The following is a 21,001-nucleotide window of genomic DNA, read 5'->3' as shown; positions in this document are numbered from 1 at the left end:
GTATAAAACCCATCAATCACACTGAGACAAATTTCACTGGGTAGGGCCCCAGGACAGTCTAGATCTGGATTCCTAAACAGCCTCTGAGTTTCTCCCTGAGCCAGAAATGTGGCAGCAGCACAGACACGCCACTAGTCCCACCATCCAGCCCAGGGATCCTTCACTCCACTGCATGGTGGCTGCTGTTCACTCCAGGAAGATCAGGCAAAGTCAATACATAGACAAGGGCTGTCTGCTTCCTGTTATACGTTTCTGTGCCGTCAGCTGAGTCCACTCCCTGCTATCAGGGATGTCACAAACAGTTCTTGAAACTTGTTCCTTCCTCAGTCTGAGGCCCTAGATATCACCTAAACCATCCTATTATCTGCAGGTTCCTCCCATCGCCTCCCCCAGAGCCCTCTAAGTTCTCAACTCCCAGCTATTCTCACTACAGTTTAGCAGGAAAGCAATCTGATCTAATGAATTCTCACCAACCCTCAAAGGATTCTCTCTTTTTAGAAGAACAAGCCAGAGAATGCAAATTATCTGCTCAATATGGGCTTTCTCAATATGTGTAGGAGAGGTCTCAGACCTTCTCTGGCCATCTTGTGTAAGATAAACCTGGGAGAAGAAGAAGGAAAGGCTCCATCACCACCACCTCTCCTGCCTCCCAGCCATCGTTCAATAGATGGAAGACTCATCCACAGCTCCATTTCTACCCCATACAGCTTCCCATCTCGAGGCAGGAACATAAGCCCAGGTCTCCTGGCTTGGACCCATCAGTGGACAGATCACATCTTATTATAGAGACAGGGAGGAGCTGTCCAGCATTAAGCCAAGTAAGACCCTAGAAATCCAGTCCTACTCCCAGAAGGGGGATCCCTTCTGCTTAGAGACTAAAGGGGGCCAGGAATTGGAGTTTCACATCCAGAGATCTTCAGGATATCTGCTCCATCCCATCCCTGGACCCCAAGCAAAGCTCCCTGCAGCTTCTTGGCTGCAATCATTTTATTCATCTTCAGCAGAGGGTGCTTTGACACCCTAACTGATTGGCTTTCCCAGGTTCCTGGCTTGCTGAGGCTCTGCCTCTTTCTCAGGACCCTTCTGGCACACCCATCCCTGCTCCTAGCCCACAGCTAAGAGGGCCTCAATGAAACAGGGGCTTGGAAGTGAGGAAGGTCCTTGTATTGCATTGCTGGAACACCTGTTTCTTCCCAAGATGCGAACTCAGTTCATAAGCCGCTTAGTCATCTGAGTCCTTCCTCATACAGCAGGTCACTTTCTTCCAACTTTTTTTAGAAAGGAGGAGAAACATTACTCCCAGAAAGTCTTCGGCATGAGAGGGTTATACAGATGGCAAGGACTTACAATTTTCTTTGGTCATTATTACAGCTGGTTTAAGGAAAGAGTGAGTTCCCATTCTACCAGAATAAAACTTAAGTTGAACAGAAACTCAGAATCTTCAACATCGCAGACGTTTTTTTTCTGCTCTTGGCTTTTTAGAAATGGGGAACCAATAGGAAACAAGTACATGGTCATACACCCATCTGCTTGTCCACTGGCTTAGCATATATTGAGGGCTTCTACCTGGGGACAAAGTACAGCTGTTTTTCAATATGATACCCCAAATCTACCCGCTTCGATCAGCAATTGAATTCAACACTAAGTTCTGGAAGGACACACATGAAATGGTTAACAGTGATTGCCTGAAGCTTCGGGGTGAATGGGAGCAGAGTGAAGGGTAACTTTCTCTTTTCACTCTACCTACATCTATATTGCTGTTTGTGGTTTATGTTTGTTGGTTTGTTTGTTTTGAGACAGGGTCTCACTCTTTCACCCAGGCTGTAGGTCAGTGGCATGATCTCTGCTCACTGCAACCTTCACTTCCCAGGTTCAAGCAATTCTCCTGCCTCAGCCTCCTGAGTAGCTGGGACCAAAGGCATGCGCTACCACGCCTGGCTATTGTTTGTATTTTTAGTAGAGGCAGGGTTTCACCGTGTTGGCCAGGCTGGTCTCGAACTCCCAACCTCAAGCGATCTGCCTGCCTCAGCCCCCCAAAGCGTTGGGATTACAGGCGTGAGCCACTGCACCAGGCCTGTGGTTTTTCTTTTCTTCTTCTTCTTCTTTTTTTTTTTTTTTTTAAGACAGATTTTCACTCTTGTCGCCCAGGCTGGAGTGCAGTGGTGCCATCTCACCTCACTGCAACCTCCACCTCCCAGGTTCAAGCGATTCTCCTGTCTCAGCCTCCCAAGTAGCTGGGATTACAGGCACCTGCCACCACGCCCGGCTAATTTTTTGTATTTTTACTAGAGATGGGGTTTTGCCATGTTGGCCAGGCTGGTCTCAAACTCCTGACCTCAGGTGATCCACCCACCTCAGCCTTCCAAAGTGCTGGGATTTCAGGCGTGAGCCATCACACCTGGCCAGTTTTTTGTTTTTTAGACACAGAAAATGTATTCATGGACTCCTTCAGATACCAAAGTAAATTCAGAAATAGCCAAAAAGCAAAAGGAAGTGAATGCTTTCAATAACATCATCCAGGCTCAGCAGGTTTCTGGTGGAGGCTGAGATCTGGGAGATGAGCTAAGTGGGAGGGTGACCTCTTCATAGCCACAGAACAGTCCAGAACAGACCCAGGCCTTCAAAGTTCTCCCCAAGGCTGGACACTGCTCAGTCCCTCTCACTGGTCTCCTCCAGGTTTCTGCCCCTGAAGGTCAAAAGCCTCCAAAGCTCCAGCCAGCTCCTCTCGACTTAATCACTGGCAGCCCTCAGGACTTGAGCAGCAGGTGTGTGCCTTAAGGTCACCTCACCCCAGGTGACCCTCTCACCTGAGAGGTATCCAGGAAAGGCAGTAGTATTTTACCTCATTCCAGCATCCCTCAAAGCATTCTCAGGTTAAAGATGGGAACTTTCCCCAGCACGGAGGCCTGAATAGCTTCTGAAGAACCCCGTGGCAGACACAGAGGTCAGATTTTTGCCAATCCATTCGAATGGACTGGGCTCCCCTCCCTCCTCTACCTTGGTAGAAGCACAGAAGAGGGAGATTGGCAGCCAAAGCAGCCGCCAAGACTTTCCCTGTCACCTCATTAATCACCAGCTGCCAGTGCCCGCTTACCTGCAGATGTAATTCGTCTTGCAGGAGTCCTGCAAATTCAAACAGTTGGGCTTCTCCCTCTCTTCATAGGAGCACACAGGCACGATGGTCTGTCGCCTCCGCTCTGTGCAGGCGATGTCCCGGCAGGAGCAGAAGAGCATTCCGTAGCTGTGCTTGGCCGGGACCTTGTCAAAGAACTGCCGGAGGGCCTTGTGGCACTTGCGGCGGTTGCAGACATCGTTGGACACGCTGGTGGTGCACGGGGTGATGTACGCCGATCTGTACTTCTTGCAAATGTCGTCGAGGTTGCAGGCCTTGGCTGCATCCAGGCAGTTGTTCCCTTTGGGAATGTGCTCCACTGCAAATGCAGAGAAAGACAGGCATGGTCACTGTGCTCAGCTCTGTCTTCTCACCTACTCCGTTTTAATTGAGATCCTGCCATTTATCTGGCATTGCCAGCGGCTCTAGAACTTAATGAGTTTTGAAGCTAATAACTTAATGACTTCATGACAAGAGAAAGTGCTAGGAGTACAACCCAGGAGTCTACAGCAGCACAAAAGCCCCTAATATTCCCACAGATGTAGAATTAGGAGGTGCTAGGTGAGGCCAAAACTCGGGCACCTGCCCGGCTACATGCAAACGAGACAACAGGAGAATAAGCTTCCAGCCCCTGGTTAGTAAACTGAAATTAGGATAAAAGAAAAAAACAACAAATTATATACTTGTTCATGATATGCTGAATGCAAGTATAGTTGCCATACAATCCTCCAAGAATGTAATTATGTAATAAATGCATATAGTACATGCTAATTACTATATGATTACAGAGTAATTACATAGTTATCTGAGCCCAGAAGACAAAATATTATGCCAGATTCTCTAAACAGGAAGAAGCCACCACAACGAAGCTGTATTTAAATTTTAGCTCGCAGGGCATTGGAAGAAAACCAGGATAAATCACATAAAAATCTGCAAACCTCTCAATTACCACTTAACTCACCATAGACAACACGTGGGCTCTATGAGTACTGAGGTTCTAGATTAGAAAAATTCAGCTTGTATTTTGAATAGAATTTCAATGGGCTCCAGGAAGCTCACAGAGCATATGCTGCCTTCTGCCCAAGCCCTGTGCACTCACACCACCAGAGAAGCCAGTGCTGTCCACGCTGCCTGCTCTGTGCTGCCCACACCGCCTGCCCTCTGCTGTCTGCAGCAAGAGCATGGTGGAGGCGGGGCCCACTCGGTGCTGGGCAGGCAGGCCAAGGCCAAGCCCAACAGCAAGGTGAAAGGATGAACGGACAACAAGAATTCAGCCCCGTCCCCATTAGAGGGATGTTTCTGCAGGGAGAGGGAAGTGATGGAAAAAACCTTCCAGAAACAACATATAAGGTGGTCCATGGAGTAGTGATGATGAGGTGTAGTAGTGATTCTCTGGCGCAGGCAGGGAGGTGTTGGACAAGCACTGCGCAGCTGTGGGATGAGACACCCCAGCAAGTTCCTCCTCAGGCCTCAGCCCCTCCATGGATTCTATGACCTCCTTTCATTCTGCTTATGTGCCTCCAGTTGACAGGGGCCAGGAAGGCATTTAGGAAATGACAAAAGGCTAAAGAATTGACAAGAGAGAAGGCACAGTTGGGTTAGGCAGGACTGAAAGGGCAGTGCATTTGCTGCCTATCTAAAGGGCACATGGTATATTATTCAGACTCAGAAAAAGAAGGAAATCCTGCAATGCGTGACAACATGGATAAACCTTGAGGACATTATGCTACGTGAAATAAACCAGTCACAGGAGGACAAATACTGCCTGATTCCACGTATAGGAGGAATCCAAAATAGTCAAACTCATAGAAGCAGAGAGTGGAATGATGGTTGCCAGGGGCTGGAGAAGAAAATGAAAAAAAAAAAAAATGGGGAGTTGCTCTTCAAAGGGAAAAAAGTTTCAGTCATGCAAGATGAGTAAGTTCTAGAGATCTGCTCTACAACTCTGTGCCGATTGTTACCAATACTGTACTGTACACTTAAAACTTTGTTAAGAGGGTAGATTGCGTGCAAAATGTTCTTTCTACAATTAAAAATATTGTACATAAATAAACAAAGGGCACACAAAGCAAGTCCAACATTTTAGGAAAAGAACAACTCTCCCTGTTCTACTGAAGATGCGTCTTGCTTTCAGAAAATCCATATGTAAATATCTGAAATCATACCATTATTCCCTGGCACCATGAGTCATATTTTATTGTGCTCTAGGTTCTTGTGTCTTCCTGTGAAATTAGAGTCCAAGGAATTTGCTGTAGAAGGCAATAAGCAAGACAGGAGCCCTTCTTGGGTGTGGAGTACAGGAAGTTGGCAGCTGCCCATCCATCCCGCTTTAACAAGCACACCTGGTACTGTTTCTCCATCTCGCTCTTTCTATGCCTGCTCCTCTCTGGCTCCTCTATTTCCACACTCAGGCTTCTCAGGACTCAGGAGTGAAATAGTCGCCAGGTGCCCTGACAGGACCACCAGGGCCTCTGGGCCTTGGTGACACTTCTAGCCTTCTCCTCTTTTGAGACTTCTAATATTTTGCTATTGAGCCCAAGGGCAGTGATTTACATTCTTGAAAGTCAACAGTTCTCTGGATTTCTAAATTATGCATTTTTGATGATAACCTAAAACAAATTAATATGACCATATTCTGGATCAGACTTTTAAGGCTGGGTACTGGTACACAATTTCACTCCCTGCACTTACATTTGTATTGATGTTGAATGGCACTTTATGATCTCTAGCTAAAAGGGAAAGAACAGAGGCACAGAGCTAGATTAATACTTAAAGGAAGTGGCCAGTGAGATAAGAACAAACAGTTCAAATGGAGAAAAATGCCTGAAGAATCAAGTCAATACATGGCACCCAGTAATACAGGCCTGCCAAACTCAAAAGGACCCACGGAGAAGCCGAGCACTACATTCAGACTGTAAGCACTAATTTAGTTTCAGCAAAATAATATTATCTCTTACACTCAATTAATGTTATTAGCCTACATTTCATTGTTTTCAAAGTTCTGTTCGTATTTATGTGTGTTGTTTTCATAGTTAAAGCCAAGAATAAGAGCTTACACTTTTATGTTTATAAATTTCAAATAACATCATAATAAAAATAATGACAACACGTAACATCTAGGAAATTTATTTTTCGCTGTAAGGAGTCCACAAGCTTATACACAGGCTTTAAAAACCTGGCCTAGTGTGCCAGGTGCGGTGGCTCACGCCTGTAATACCAGCACTTTGGGAGGCCAAGGCAGGCGGATCACAAGGTCAGGAGATCGAGACCATCCTGGCTAACACGGTGAAACCCCGTCTCTACTAAAAATGCAAAAACATTAGCCGGGCGTGGTGGCGGGCGCCTGTAGTTCCCAGCTACTAGGGACGCTGAGGCAGGAGAATGGTGTGAACCCGGGAGGCGGAGCTTGCAGTGAGCCAAGATCGTGCCACTGTACTCCAGCCTGGGGGACCGAGTAAGACTCTGTCTCAGAAAAAAGAAAAAAAAAAAATTGGCCTAGTGTATACCTTCTTTGTTATAATAATACCTTTTTAAAGTTGTTAAAACTACATATGCTATTAAGGTTTTCCTCTTAATGTTATTAAAAAAGCAATTTTTTTAAAAAAGCTTTGTGCAAAGTTGGAACAGGGTGAATCATTTTATGTCTAAACCAATTGCTCAAAGTTTACTTCATGTAGCAGTGGGTGTGACTTAGCCTCACTTTCTACTGATTCTATTTTCATCTATGTATAACTCTTGCCAGAGCACCACCTCCTTACATTATTTCAGAGCCCATGACAAATTCTAGAATGCACAACCTGGCACATTCAAAGGGGAAAAAACTATTAATTCATAGCTCACAGGTGAACATGTGACTTCCTTTTTGTTTCAGATTCTCATTCACACAAAATATTTTTATAACCTTTCCAAGCTTGACATTTGAGGTCAGCATTGCCCGAATACCAGAACTGAACAAAGACAAAAGAAGAAAATAATAGACTGATATTGCTTACAAATACAGATGCAACAATATTCCCCAAACTTTAGTAAACTGTATTTAGCAATATGTTAAAAGGCTAATGCATCATGACCAACTTGAGTTTATCTCAAGAATGCAAGGTTAGTTTAATATTTAAAAATATATGTAATTCACCACACTAACAGAATACAGTAGGAAAACCATATATTTCATTAGAAAAAGAAAAAGCATTCAATAAATTTCAATACTCATCCGTGATAGAAAAAAGTTCAGCAAATTAATAGAAAAGAATCTCCTCAATCTGATACAGCGCAGCTATGAAAAACCTATAACTAAAGTCATATTTCATGGTAAAATACTAAGATCAAGAACAAAGGATTCCCCTTCTTACTGATTATAGTCAATGTTGTATTGGATGTCCTATACATCTCTAAAGAATCTACAAAACAACTACTAGAAATAATAAGTGAGTTTAGCAAAGTCACAGGATACAAAGTTAATATAAAAAAGTAATTGTACTTTGAAAAATACACACTATTTTTATTGACACATAGTGTTTGTACACATTTATAAGGCATATGTGATTTTTCATTAATGCATAAAATGTGTAATGATCAAGTCAGAGTATTTAGGATTTTTTTTGAGTCTACAAGCTTCATTTTTAAAAGTTTTATTTGTAATTAGCAAATAATAATTATATATATTATGAAGTAAAATGTGATGCTTTGATATATGTTTAATGTTATGGAATGACTAAATCAAGCTAATTAACATATCCATCACTTTCATATGTTAGCTGCAAAAAAATTAGAAAATGAAATTTTAAAAAATAATTTTATTTACAGCAGGATCAATGATTAAAAAAATTAAAAAGCACTTAAAAGGAATATAACAAAAGACATACAAAACCCCTACACTGAAAACTAAAAACACTGCTAATAAAAATTGAAGACCTGATAAATGGAAATATATACCATGTTCATGGATCAAAATACTCAATACTTTATGATTATTAAGGCTCAATATTATTAAAACTTAATAGCTTATACAGTTTTAACAACTTTAAAAAGGCAACTAATATTATTACAACAAAGAAGGTATATACTAGGCCAATTTTTTAAACTCGTATATAAGCTTATAGACAATTATCTCCAAATCATAATATGTTTTGAAATTGTCAAGCAGATTCTAAAGCTTATATGGAAATCAAAGGACACAGGATAACTAAAGCAATTGGAACAAGGAAAACAAAGTTGAAGGATTCACACTAACCTTTCTCAAGGTTTACTATAAAGCTTAAGTTATCAAGACAGTGTGGTACATAGTATAGGCATAGACAAATTGAACAATGGAAAAGAAGATAGAACTCATAAATATCCCATACATCTACAGTCATTTGATTTTTTTGAAAGCAACACTGAAGAAATCCAATGGGGGAAGAGAGTCTTTTCAACATATGGTACTAGAATAATTGGATAATAATTTTTAAAAAGAAAAACCCAAATACAAACAAACAAAAAACCTCAACCCCTCCTTCACATTATACACAAAAACTAATGTAATATGGATCACAGATTTACACATAAAAGCTAAAATCATAAAGCTTTCAGAAGAAACATAAGATAATCTTGGAGCTAGACAAACATTTCTGAGACAGGACCACAGAAAGCAATAACCATAAAAGATAAAAAGTTGGTAAGGTAGAGTTCATCAAAATTAAAAACTTCTGGTCACAAAAGACACTGCTAAGAAAATGAATAGACAAACCACAGACTGGAGAAAATATTCACAAAACATACGTCTGACAAAGGACTGGTATCTAAAAAATATTAAAAATGCCCAAATCTCAACATAAGAAAACCACCCAAGTAAAAATGGGCCAAATCTTTGAACAGACACTTCACAGAATAAGATAAATAAATGGCCAAGTAGCAACTGAAATGTGTTTAACATCATTAGTTATCAGAGAAATGCAAAATAAAACCACAATGAGATACACTCTACACTCACCACAATGGTTAAAATTTGACATCAAATGTTATTTAAAAAAATGTGATGTTCCTAGGATTCTCACACATTTTTGGTGGGAATGGAAAATGGTGTTCAACCACTTTGGAAAAATGTTGGGTAGCTTTTAATAAAACTAAACATACAATTACCCTATGGCCCAGAAATTCTACTTTTAGGTTTTTATCCAAGAGAACTTGAACATATGTCCACAAAAGACTTGGACAAGAATATTATACCAGCATATTGATAATAATCAAAACTGGAGACAGCCCATGTATCCATTAATAGGAAAATGGCTTAACAAACTGTGGGCTATCCCACAGTCATCCACATGGACTACTACTTAGAAATAAGAAGAGACGAACTATTGATACACAAAATAGCATGGATGAGTCTCAAAAAAAAATAGAAGACTACACACAGAAGTACACACAGTATGATTATATATGTAGTTCTGGAATAGGCAAAACTAATTAATGATTTTTAAAATATTAAAAGACTGGCTGCTTCCAGGGAATGGGGGTGAGGACTGGCTAGGAAGGAATAAGAGATAACTTTCTGGGGGTGATTGGGGGTGATGGTAATGTTCTCTCTACCTTGATAACAGCTTGTGTTGCACAGTTTGGGCCAAAACTCAAAGAATAGTATGCTTAAGGTTTGTGCCTATGTAAATATTATCTCAAAAGGAAAAAAAAAAAAAAGGCCAGGCACGGTGGCTCATGCTTGTAATCCCAGCACTTTGGGAGGCTAGAGGTGGGAGGATTGCTTGAGACCAGAAGATCGAGACCAGCTTGAGCAATATATGGAGGCACTGTTGCTACAAAAATATTTAAAAATCACCCAGGCATGGTGGCATGTGCCTGTAGTCCTAGCTACGCGGGAGGCTGAGGTGGGAGGATTACTTGAGCTCAGAAGGTCAAGGCTGCAGTGAGCCATGATCCACAGGACTGCACTCCAGCCTGGGTGACAAGAGCGAAACTGTGTCTCAAAAAACAAAAAAACAAACGACAACAACAAAACAGAAAAAGAAATAGCCTAAACAAATATCGAACACTGGTTAGTCATATGTGTGCTGAAGCATTTAGGGGCAGTATATTGATAAATGAATTTTAAAAATTTAGAGGATGGACATATGGGCGCTCATACAGCACATTCAGATGTGAATATGGAATCCAGGTGCTGAGTATATGCATTAACCATATTTTTTTCCACTTTTCTATATGTTTGAAAATGTTCACAATAAAATATTGGAAAAAATAAATTCATGCCTACCTTATTATTACTCTTTTCAAAAAGTTTCACATGGGCAATTACGCACGGCACATGGGAAATCACTCTCGGCCCCTCCCCTCCTTTCCCCTGCTAACTTAGTCCCTCACAAATCCATCTCCAGCTCTCTCTGGGGCCCTGATGCTGCGTATCCTACTGCAATGAAGTTCAAAATAAACACTGCTGAAATCACAGGATATATAAATTAGGGTTGAGTTTTCACCTGGTAAGAAGATTGATCCTCCATATCTATTAAATGGATCCCCCAGTGCACGAAAATACTACCTCAATGACTTGAGGGCACAGGGAGGAGAGGGGAGAATGATTCAATTTACACCCTTGGAGTCAAAGCCAGCCCTCCATCAGCTCACACACAGCACGGAGGATCAGGAGCCTGCCTGTGTTTTCTGGTCTGGGCAAAAGCGCCTTCTCGCCTGCGTGGGAAGGCTTCTGAACAGCTTTACCATAACTCTAACTGCCATCCTCTCCACAGCTCATTTTAGAGCTCAGCATTAAAATGTTGCTTTCCCCCCTCCCCTCCCCCTCTAATCTCTCCCTCCATCTGCTGTTATTCATTCTTTAACTTGGTAGAATGTCTGGGATGCTGTCTGAATGGGAAGTATTCTCAGAATGAACGCTGTTTACTAGAAATCCTTTTTTCTTGGGGGAGTGCATATGCGAGTGGGTTGTGCTCAGCTAATGTGCTCCTCTCCAGCCTCGGCTCTGTATTACAGAGAATGCCATTTAACCAGATTTTCATTTCAAATTCCACACAGCCATGTTGTTACTTTGCAGGTTATGTACTGCTTTCTTTACCATCATTCTAAGCCTCTCTGGCTGTGATCACATCTGGTGGCGACTTGTTTCTTGTTTTCTTGGCCATGGGAGGTATAACATTCATGGCAACCCGAGGGCGAGACCCCAAAACCTAGGATAAAAAGGTCAGGTGCTGCTGAAGAAGCCATGGATTAGGAGTGAGGAGCATCTGGGTTTTAAATGTGGTCCAGTCATCTGAGCGTTTTCATACAAGTCAGCTTTCCCCCCGTGGGCGTCAGTTTCCCTATTTGTGGGATGATATATCTAAGGTCCCTTCAAGCCTTAAGGCTCTTTGATTTGATGGTTCTAATATAATTTGCCTTTTCTGACTATAACGTCAAATATTTAGAATAAAATGTGGTGATGAGGGACAGAATGTAAAACCCCAGCTAGAGGGTCTATGCACTTGGAAGGCACTGGCCTCTCAGCAGTCTGCTGCTCCAAAGGAGTGCATGGACCAATCATTTCAGCCCTGACCTGCAGGCAGAGCAAATGTAAAAAGGTCCCTCCAACACAGCGAGATGTGGAAGTGTCAGGGATGAATTATGTAATGGGAGAAGCTTTCATATTCTAAATTCCTCTGTAGCAAGGAACTGCCTTTATCTCAAATACAATCCTCACGCTGTCCCAAGTAAGAGGCTATCACTGTGGCCGGCAGCCCTGATTATTTACACTTAGAAAATGCCACCGTTATTGGCAAACACCAGGGCCAGCTAACCAGTTGAAACGATTCAGGATAAAACACAGATGCAAGCAACTAGAAATCCATTTCTATAGATTATGAGGTGGAATAAAACAGTAAATATATTAAAATCTGTATGGCCTGCATGAGATATGATTTACGAAGCAAAAATTCACAAGACAATAAAAGAATGTTTGTTTGCACATGCTTGCCAATTTCTGGGTATCTTTCTGCCTTTCTTTTTAAGGCTGCAGAATTGAATTCACAACTCGTTTCCTCTTTTTCTTTCTGACTTGATTAATTACTATGTTAATATAACTACTGTTCTTCTTCTAATAGGCTCCCTCTAATGTGTTGTCCCAGAAAATTAAAAAATGGGTAAAAGATGCCAGATCTTCAGAGGTGTAGGCAAACTTTTCTGGAAGCTCACAATGACAGCCTGGGCTTCTGATATCCACATGGATCGTATGGCAAATTCGATCATACAGGTTGTGACCCTTGTAACTGATCCTTCAAGAGCTTGGCCTTTTCCGGCTAGGGTGCTAAAAATTACATTTAAAAAGCACATGTTGGCTGTTTGGAACCCATTTTGTCATTCGTACACTGTTTCAGACATACTGTATTACATGATGATGAAATTCCTCCTAGTTCTGATTTTTCATACCTTACACAATTACATTAAGCTGCAAGCCATACCCAAGTTTTCTCTGGGGCTCACAGTGACTGAATTATTTTGAATACCTGGAAGTTTGGAAATAATTCTTTGGTCTGGTGAAGACAGTTCCCCTTGTTAACCACAAGTCATGGGCTAGCCTTATCCATTAGAGCTTCCATTTCCTTAATGCACATTCTGTCGCTTGCCTGCACCCTCTGCTGTGCAAACCTTAAAAAATTGGATGTCTCCTGTAAGTGGTGTGCAAGTCACATGCTTGCTGCTGTGCAATGATTAATAGTGCTGTCCCAGAAAATGGGATCATTACATTTTTAATTAACCTTTCCAACCTCCCCCACCTTTTCCTTTTGTTATACATTGGATCTCTGAAGTTTTCTACTTGTTTATGTTCAACTAGGTTTGAAACAAAGGCATGAAAAATGGTTGCAGGTGGTACAGGGGTTGATGCTTCAGGTGAGATGCCTGGTAAGGTGCGGTGCCTCATTGTACATCAGATGGAGGGACAGGCGCTTGGAACTCGGTGGCTGGGTTCCCACCTAATTTTTGTTTTGGCAGCTTAGCGCTATTTAATGGCCTTGGCTACCAGGAAACTGGCTTTTTAAAATCTCTTTCAACCTAATTATAATTACGGTGTATAAATCATACAATGATCAATTATAAAAATCTCGGGTTCATAAATATTTAACTTAGCATTTAAATCCACACTGCAGGAGTGCATGAAATTTCTGAGCCCGTCTCTTTGCAAACAACTGCTTTATTGCAGTTCCATTGCCAATTACTGAAAACTGCATCAAGTTTGTCTTGCCACACACTCAGGCACATATTTGAGCATAATGCCTTTCTGTGTATTAAGATGGCACAATTTAGTTATTTCTAAAATATGCATGTCTCCCATTAAAAAGATATTTTGCAAAGACTTCTATTGCCATCTTTGAATTCCTCAAGTATGGAGAGGCACAATTATAATATTAGACATAAAAACACTCATTAAAATATATTTTATCTAATGTAAGATTGATTCCAAGATAATTGATGTCAGATTTGTTTGGAAAATGTATTGTGACATGTGCAAATGGTGATGCAAAGAGGAAATGATCTCCTAGGGGGACTCAAGCAAAACAGCTAAATATTTTTCAGCAAAATCATAAAACCATAATTGGATTTCAATTTAGTAATAGGCAGCCTAAGACAGGCCATTTTTAATAATCTAATTATGTGTTCAGGGCCTACCCAGAACTCTACAACGGCTACAGAAACTATTAATTGTACTCAATCCTGTTGCATCTTCAACCATGAAATTCGCTATTACATGTAGGACTGGCTCTCAGTTATGGATACTTTTTTTTCTCCAATCTCAGATCATCTTTATAACATCCCAAAATGCCTATTCATTTAATTTTCTATAAGTGAAATCTTTTAATGACTTTCTCTGGACCAGAAAAAATAGCTCAGATTTGTGGTCCTTCTACAGATAAAATTCACAATGAGATCTACAAACATCTCCCCTGTTTTTATGAAGGCACAGAGAGCAGCCCTTGCTTTTGTCTGATTTTCATTAATTAAAGGTATTTAATTGCTAACATCTCATTAGCAGTAAAATTAATGAGTACTTCAACTACAGGAAAAGATCTGCATGATAATATAAACCTAATTCATTTTATGGGGTACAAACTGTAGCTCCACTAATATTTAGCCTGTGCAAGCTCCACTGATATTTAGCTATTTCAACAGTAAAAGGCTAAACATGTCTTTAAAGCCGACGCTGCTTCTCCCCAGAGAAAACAACAAATGTGAGCCAGCCAAGTAACAAAGAATCCAAGCCCCACCCCCAGCCTTCCCCCTCCACTTTCCACCAAAGTATTGCCATGGAGAAGACTAATTGGAAGAGAAATATGGAGTGATTTGTTTTTAACAATTTTCTAAGTTGCTATTAAATAAAAAGGTATCCTTAAAATAATGTGTATGCACTTGCAAACTAGCATACCCAGCTTTCAGATTATCTCTGTGTGTGCTGTGCCGAGTAGCTAGTCAACACTTGTCCCAAAGAGGCTGCCAGTGCTTGGGACATTTCATGGAATTCTTTCCTGGAAGCCTGAGGCATGTTCTTTGGAATCCCTGAGCCAACATCCAGTCCCCTGCATTGAGGATGGGACTTTAAATGCCAAATATCATTTAGCACTAAGTGTGATGAATAAAGGAGGCCATGATGTTGGACAATGCTCAGGAGTAGAAAATAAGGAATGAATATATGTAAGGATTTTTTCCTGTGGGTGACCGAGATGTCAGCTCTGAAAATAATCATTGGCTTTCCCAAAAAGCCATTGCTCCAAAGATGGTCCAGGAATAAGTGTTTCGCTTCTCAAGGTGACTACTTTGAAGGAGAATATTCATTTGAAGGTATGTGTTCTTGGTAGGCTCATTATCCATAGTCACACTGTACATTTGCTCTGTTCCTCCAAACAGCTAGAGCAAAAAGATGCCACCAGAAGGCAGGCTACAGGTCCGAATGTCACTTCTACTACACAATCTACAAACATTGTTCTGCCTCGGTATGCACAGAGAGAAGGAAAAGCATGCATTCTAAAGCCAAAGAATCAGCTGAAACAATGAAAAATGAAGAGGCTGAAGATCCTATTAAGTAGCCTAGATGATGCTGAGATAATAATGAATCATTGATGATGTCGGCGGTTGTCAGGGCCCTCACAGTGCGGATTTCAGCAAAGATAAGCTAAATATCAGGTCTTTATTTTTAGTTCAAGAGCATAAAATTCAATGCCTTTCCTCCCACGAGCCTATTTACATACCTGCTGTGCTACCTATTTGCCTTCACCTGCTTCCCAATTAATACCCCATTAAGCCTCTCCACCTGCGGTGGCTTTTACCTTCACCACAGCCCTGCAACCATCACTCATCTGCTACAGCTCAATTGTTTCTTCTGGAAAGATAAACAAAAGCTGCATGAATAATAATTGCAGCGCTTCACATTTACAGGGTTCTTAATAAAAGACAGTAGCCAAAAGCTTGGCCAGTTTGTGAGAAGAGAGCCAGGAGCTGGGCAGAAAGTCTAGAGTAAATGGAGCTGCACTCAAGAGGACCAGGGAAGAAGAAATGTCCATCTTAATAGTCAGATATGTGAATTCTGGGCTCTGTGTGTGTATTTATTATTATTATTATTTTTGAGATGGAGTCTTGCTCTGTCACCCAGGCTAGAGTGCAATGGTACGATCTTGGCTCACTGCAACCTCCACTTCCAGGGTTCAAGCAATTCTCCTGCCTCAGCCTCCCCAGTAGCTGGGATTACGGATGCCCACCACTACACCTGGCTAATTTTTTGTATTTTTAGTAGAGACGGGGTTTCTCCACGTTGGTCAGGCTGGTCTCAAACTCCTGACCTCGTGATCTACCCGCCTCAGTCTCCCAAAGGGCTGGGATTACAGGCCTGAGTCACCGCACCTGGCCTGTATATACTTTTTAATGGTGTTTTGCTTCATTCATGAAGGTGCTTCCTGTCCCATTGGGTTAATAAAACTTCGTTTCGTTAAGGGCTTTTTGGTCGCCTATTAGTACACTATTTCTCATTCATGGAAACAGGTTTTAAGTGTCCAAAACCAAAATTTGGTTCCTTCAGTGACCAGGCCTGGCCACCATCTGAAAATGTGTATTTTTACACAACTTCCAGGCACTTCCGATGATCAGACTTGGAATTCGCTGACTTTCTGTAGGTTAAACCTTTCTTTTTATACCCACCTGCACTCTTCCTTATTTTCCTACTAAATCCTGGCTTTCTATTTGATTTTCAGGAATGTGGTCCTTAAGAGCTGCCTGCTAGTGGACAGTATATTTCATCCTCATTCCATGAAGATCTTGTTGACAGGAAGGTTTTCTTTGCCCATGTTTCATGTGTGACTTCATAATTAAGGCTAGACTAGATTTACCAGGGGGCCCTAGAACATATGCTTCCAAGGTAGATTAAAACAAAGCAAGATGGTAGGAACACCCCCCCGCCCAACATACACCTTCACAACTGCCCCACCAACCCCCCATGGTCTCTCATGAGCTTGAGACAAAGGAAGAACAAAAGAACTGGCGGCCCAGCTGCATGCCTCAGTGAGCCTTCGTGTTTTATTTTAATGGAGTGTTGGCGAGTCTTCCTGTTCGTTTTGTTTTGAGCTTTAAATTGGTTCCAAATGCATTCACACAGTTGCTCTTCAAGCCCTGGTATAACTCTTGTTAGATTCCCATTGGAAGGACAACACCAGTTAGCTGAAGAATGAAGTTTAAGCCCCAGAATTTTTACATTAAAATTCCTTAGTCAGGACCTCCATTGCATCTCTGCAGCTTAATCTGCCACTCTGTCTCCCACAGGAATTGCAGAGTAAATTCAGCAATATTCTCGTGGTATTGGGCACCAAGCTCTCCCACCTGGCTCCTGTCCATCGAATGTGGCTGAGAGTCTGCTGAGGCAGGTAGAAGCAGGTGAGTAATCCAGCACTCTCAGGTTGCCTCTATAGGATGGTGCAAAAGTACTTGTGGTTTTTGCCATTACTTTTGCACCAACCTAATAGAACGTGGCATTCCTGAGCTTTTCACACAAGCATGTTGGTTTGGGGGTTATTGTGTCCCTGATTACATGAGCACCACATCAAATAAGATCCCAGGGCTAAATGAGAACAAGCCTAGCATCCAGAACTGACATTTCCGCCTGGCTATTTGCTCACATAAAAAGTAGGTTTAGGTAAAATGCATGCGTTCTACCAAGGACTCCTTCAGGCTTCAAAGTGTGCCTTTTCTAATAGAGATTTGGACTTGTACACTAGCTAGTTTTTGTGAGAAACGCTTGCTTGAATGGTTCCATTTAAGCGTATGTGAGGCTGAAGCTGAATGTGAGTGTTGGGGTCAAGATGATTCCCTCCGCTTTATGCCTGGAGAGATCAGAATCACATTCAGCACAAGTGCCTGGGCTCAGTTCAGCTGCTAATGCTTCCTGCAGCACCCCAGGACATGCCAGAGGGAAAGGGTGCCCCTTTGGCTAGGGCATTCAGGGATGAGAGGAATGAGGACTGTTGGCCTCAGAATGGCCAGCCATGCTGCCCTTCAGTGGGGAAGGGATAGAGCGCTGAGAGCAGCAGTGGATTCCTGCTCCATCGGAGCACAGCCTGGGTCCCTGCCCTTGCACTAAATGGATGAGGCTCTGTATTGCAGGATGTCCCATGTTAAGACACAGGAAGACTCATACGAAGCCAGATTTCTGTGATTTAGCATTCTCACCATGATATTGCCAACACAGATACTAATTAGCCTTTTACCCTTTGGCCTTCAAAAAATGAATGATAAATGGCTCCTGAGAATTTCTCCTGGTGTGTCTAGAGCTGCCTCCAGTGCCAGGAAAGATTGGGCAATCTTCTTCCCATGGCATTAGCTAATGAACTGACCCAAGAGAACCTAGAGAGTCCTAAGGTAGGAAATATGGTAGAATAGTTCCTAAGGTAGGAGTGTGAAAGTGGAAGTGGGGACTGGCTTGACTTAGGAAGGAAACCGGCATTTCCAAGGACTATAGTGAGCCTTCCAGGAAGTTCTTGAATAAAAACAAAATGGAAGTCCCGTGGCTTTTTGGTGGAGGGCAAGGCTTTCTCAGAGTTTCTGTTTGATCTATTATGTGAAACAGATGATCTCCAATGGCAGATTTACGAGCTACTAGTTTAACTGAAAGGAAATCCATCCCTTAGAATCTTCTGCAAGCCTTCAAGTACTGCACATGAGAAGTTCTATTTGATAGTATAAGTGGGACCATATTTAGTGATGTCTGGGGATTGAAATGGTAGTGGTTGAAGCATATGCAGTTCAAAGATTTGGCTTAGAAATACATTTGTAAAAAAATTGAAAATTAAATGTGGCATTAGGAAAGACAGGTGAAATAGCATAATTTCACAGAAAGCCAAAGTTCTGGAAATCTAACATATACTCTGAAATTGGTAATTCATTTCTGGTATGAGGTCTGTATGTTAGAAAGAAAAAAAAAAAGAAGCAAATGTCTAAATCTATTCCTTGACACCAGCAAGTGGTCCTCTTTGTGTGTTAAAGACTTCTTTAAACTGTCAATAACTCAGGAGTGCTTCCGCATTTGAGAGAGAATAGAAAGGAAATTATAAATGTGATTACAAGCCCTACATGGTCTTCTAAGGAAAGGAATCACAATCACCTGCTGAAGCTGAACACTGCAGAGGGGGAAAAGGTATCTACAGGAGATTCGTGTGTCAGTAAATACATAAAGTACAGAAGTCCCACATATTTGACATTTGAAGAACAAAGCTATCCATCAATGTCCTGGCACAGATCGATCAAACAGAATGCTACTGCTGAAAACCTAATAGTATGATGGTAATAATGTAGCCATAAAACCTCTAGTCTATAATTGACTGCTTCCACTTGAAGTTAACATGTCTAAAACAGTGACTAATGTTCACGTAAAGATTTCACTTGCGTTGAATGACAATCAGTTACACCTCACACGATTCAGTAAATGGCTTGCGCTGGATAATGGCCCAGGGACAGACACCAAGGTGGAGAGGGAGAGTATATCCCAAAACGAACAATGCAGGTAAGTGATGTTAAAATGTGGGTCTCGGGTATGTTTCTTCTTGGCCACCTCCTTTAGATGTGATGAGGCTGCCACTTTCTGACAAAGTAACTCAATTAGAAATGTAAGCGGCTGCAGAGTCCAGTACCATTATAGCAAACTCCTCAGGGCATCCAGGTCTCAGTTGCGAGCTTTCTTTAGTGAGCCTAAGTACTATTAATCACATTCCTGTACCTCGAGAGTATATGCTCTGTCTCCTGGCAATGAGTAACTAGAGGCAGGGAAACCAAGGGGGTTAGGGGAGAGATGGGGAAACAGCATTCACAGATTTTGGACCTCTGTCCTCTTCTTCTTTTTTTTGGGGGGGGTGGGGTGGGGCAGGGTCTTGCTCTGTCACTCAGGCTGGAGCGCAGTGGTGCAATCTCGGCTCACTGCAACCTCTGCCTCCCGGGTTCAAGTGAGTCTCCTGCCTCAGCCTCCCGAGTAGCTAGGATTACAGGCACCCACCACCATGCCTGGCTAGTTTTTGTATTTTTAGTAGAGACGGGGTTTCGCCAAGTTGTCCAGGCTGGTCTCAAACTCCTGACCTTAGGGGATCCACCCGTCTCAGCCTCCCAAAGTGCTGGGATTACAGGCATGAGCCACCATGCCCGACCTCTTTTTTTTTTTTTTTAAGCTCTAAGAACATCTGTGAATGCTGGGTGCCAGGCTGGTAAATAAGTTGGTTAGGCAGATCTTCTTAGACAAGAGATGTGTAGCTGGGCTGTTAGCAATGAGAATTGAAGTTTGAAAGGAAAGCTTATTGCTGTTGCTAGATGACCAAACAAAAGATTACTTACCTCTTGGCACAAATTCAGAGCTTTCCTTTAGTATGAATGGTTGCTGAATGGACGTGGACCAAGCAGTGCAGGATTATTCATTGTGGGCATTTGTCACAACTACATTGATCAACAATGCTCCACCATGCAGCAGGAGGGAAAAATGGCTGTGTTTGTCACACGCATCTCGGTATTTTGGTGTGTGGTGTTTTAATCTCAAAGGAGGTTTTGCCTGCACTCCTTGAAAGCCACTTCCACTCTGGTCATGTTTAATTTCAAAATATGAGAATTCCCGTTTCCCCTTCAACAAATAGGAGAAAAGCCCTATGCATCTTTCAGTTCACAGTCCTGAGTTAAAGACCTTTTATAAGTTGGATTCAAGTAAAATAAAGTCATATGTGGATTTCATTTTCACAAAAATCCCCAGGACCTTTCCGTGCTCCCAAATGTTATTTGCAAATTTCAGCGTTTCAGTTAGCCAGTAATTGTTTATTACCAAAAGTAGAAATGTGTCCCCACGCTGTAAGGTTCATTGTAACTAAAAATTTTAATTAATATGTCTGGTAGCTTCTAATGGACTTTGCGTGTACGTCAGATTGCTTTGTGCCCTTTGATATATACTTAAAGGTAATTGGGTAGTCTAACTGATGTATTTTTAAAGAGCAAACTATTGATTAATAATGTTTCAGTATTAATATAACCACTTTGTGTGGATCAAGAAACATCAACAGTAGAAAACCCATATTTATCTACAAATTAACAACTCTATATAGATCTGTTACTTTAAGCTAAATGGGGTGCATCCACTCATTACATTCCAACAGAGACTAGACTCCTCAGAATAAAGATTAAAGCTGAAATTGGCCTTATTTTTCCACTGCATGAAATGAATGCTATTCACCACTTCATGCCCTGTTGCAGCTGAAGAATAGTTGCAGTAAAGCATAGGTCCACTTCCCGCTCTGACAGGCCGGTATTTTTAATGCTTTACTTGAAAACACTCCATATTTTGGGAGCTTTAATTGCTGCCAGTGCTGAACAGAATGAAATAAAAAATGATTGTGCCATACAGGATGGAGGTGGGGA

The 21,001-nt window shown here is 41.8% G+C and overlaps 1 protein-coding gene across 3 annotated transcripts in view; it reads right to left on the bottom strand.

Annotated features, from left to right (window-relative positions):
• GFRA1 (GDNF family receptor alpha 1) overlaps nt 1-21,001 on the bottom strand; it is a 219,800-nt gene that overhangs the window by 64,812 nt on the left and 133,987 nt on the right. For all 3 annotated transcript variants that reach the window (XM_003254986.4, XM_030806573.1, XM_030806568.1), the window contains one exon: nt 3,095-3,431. In XM_003254986.4, coding sequence (XP_003255034.1) covers nt 3,095-3,431 — 337 coding nt within the window. The remainder of the gene's footprint in view (nt 1-3,094; nt 3,432-21,001) is intronic.

This window comes from Nomascus leucogenys, chromosome 3, assembly GCF_006542625.1.
Source record: "Nomascus leucogenys isolate Asia chromosome 3, Asia_NLE_v1, whole genome shotgun sequence".
Taxonomy (NCBI): Eukaryota; Metazoa; Chordata; class Mammalia; order Primates; family Hylobatidae; genus Nomascus; species Nomascus leucogenys.
This window is presented reverse-complemented; position numbering and strand designations above follow the sequence as displayed.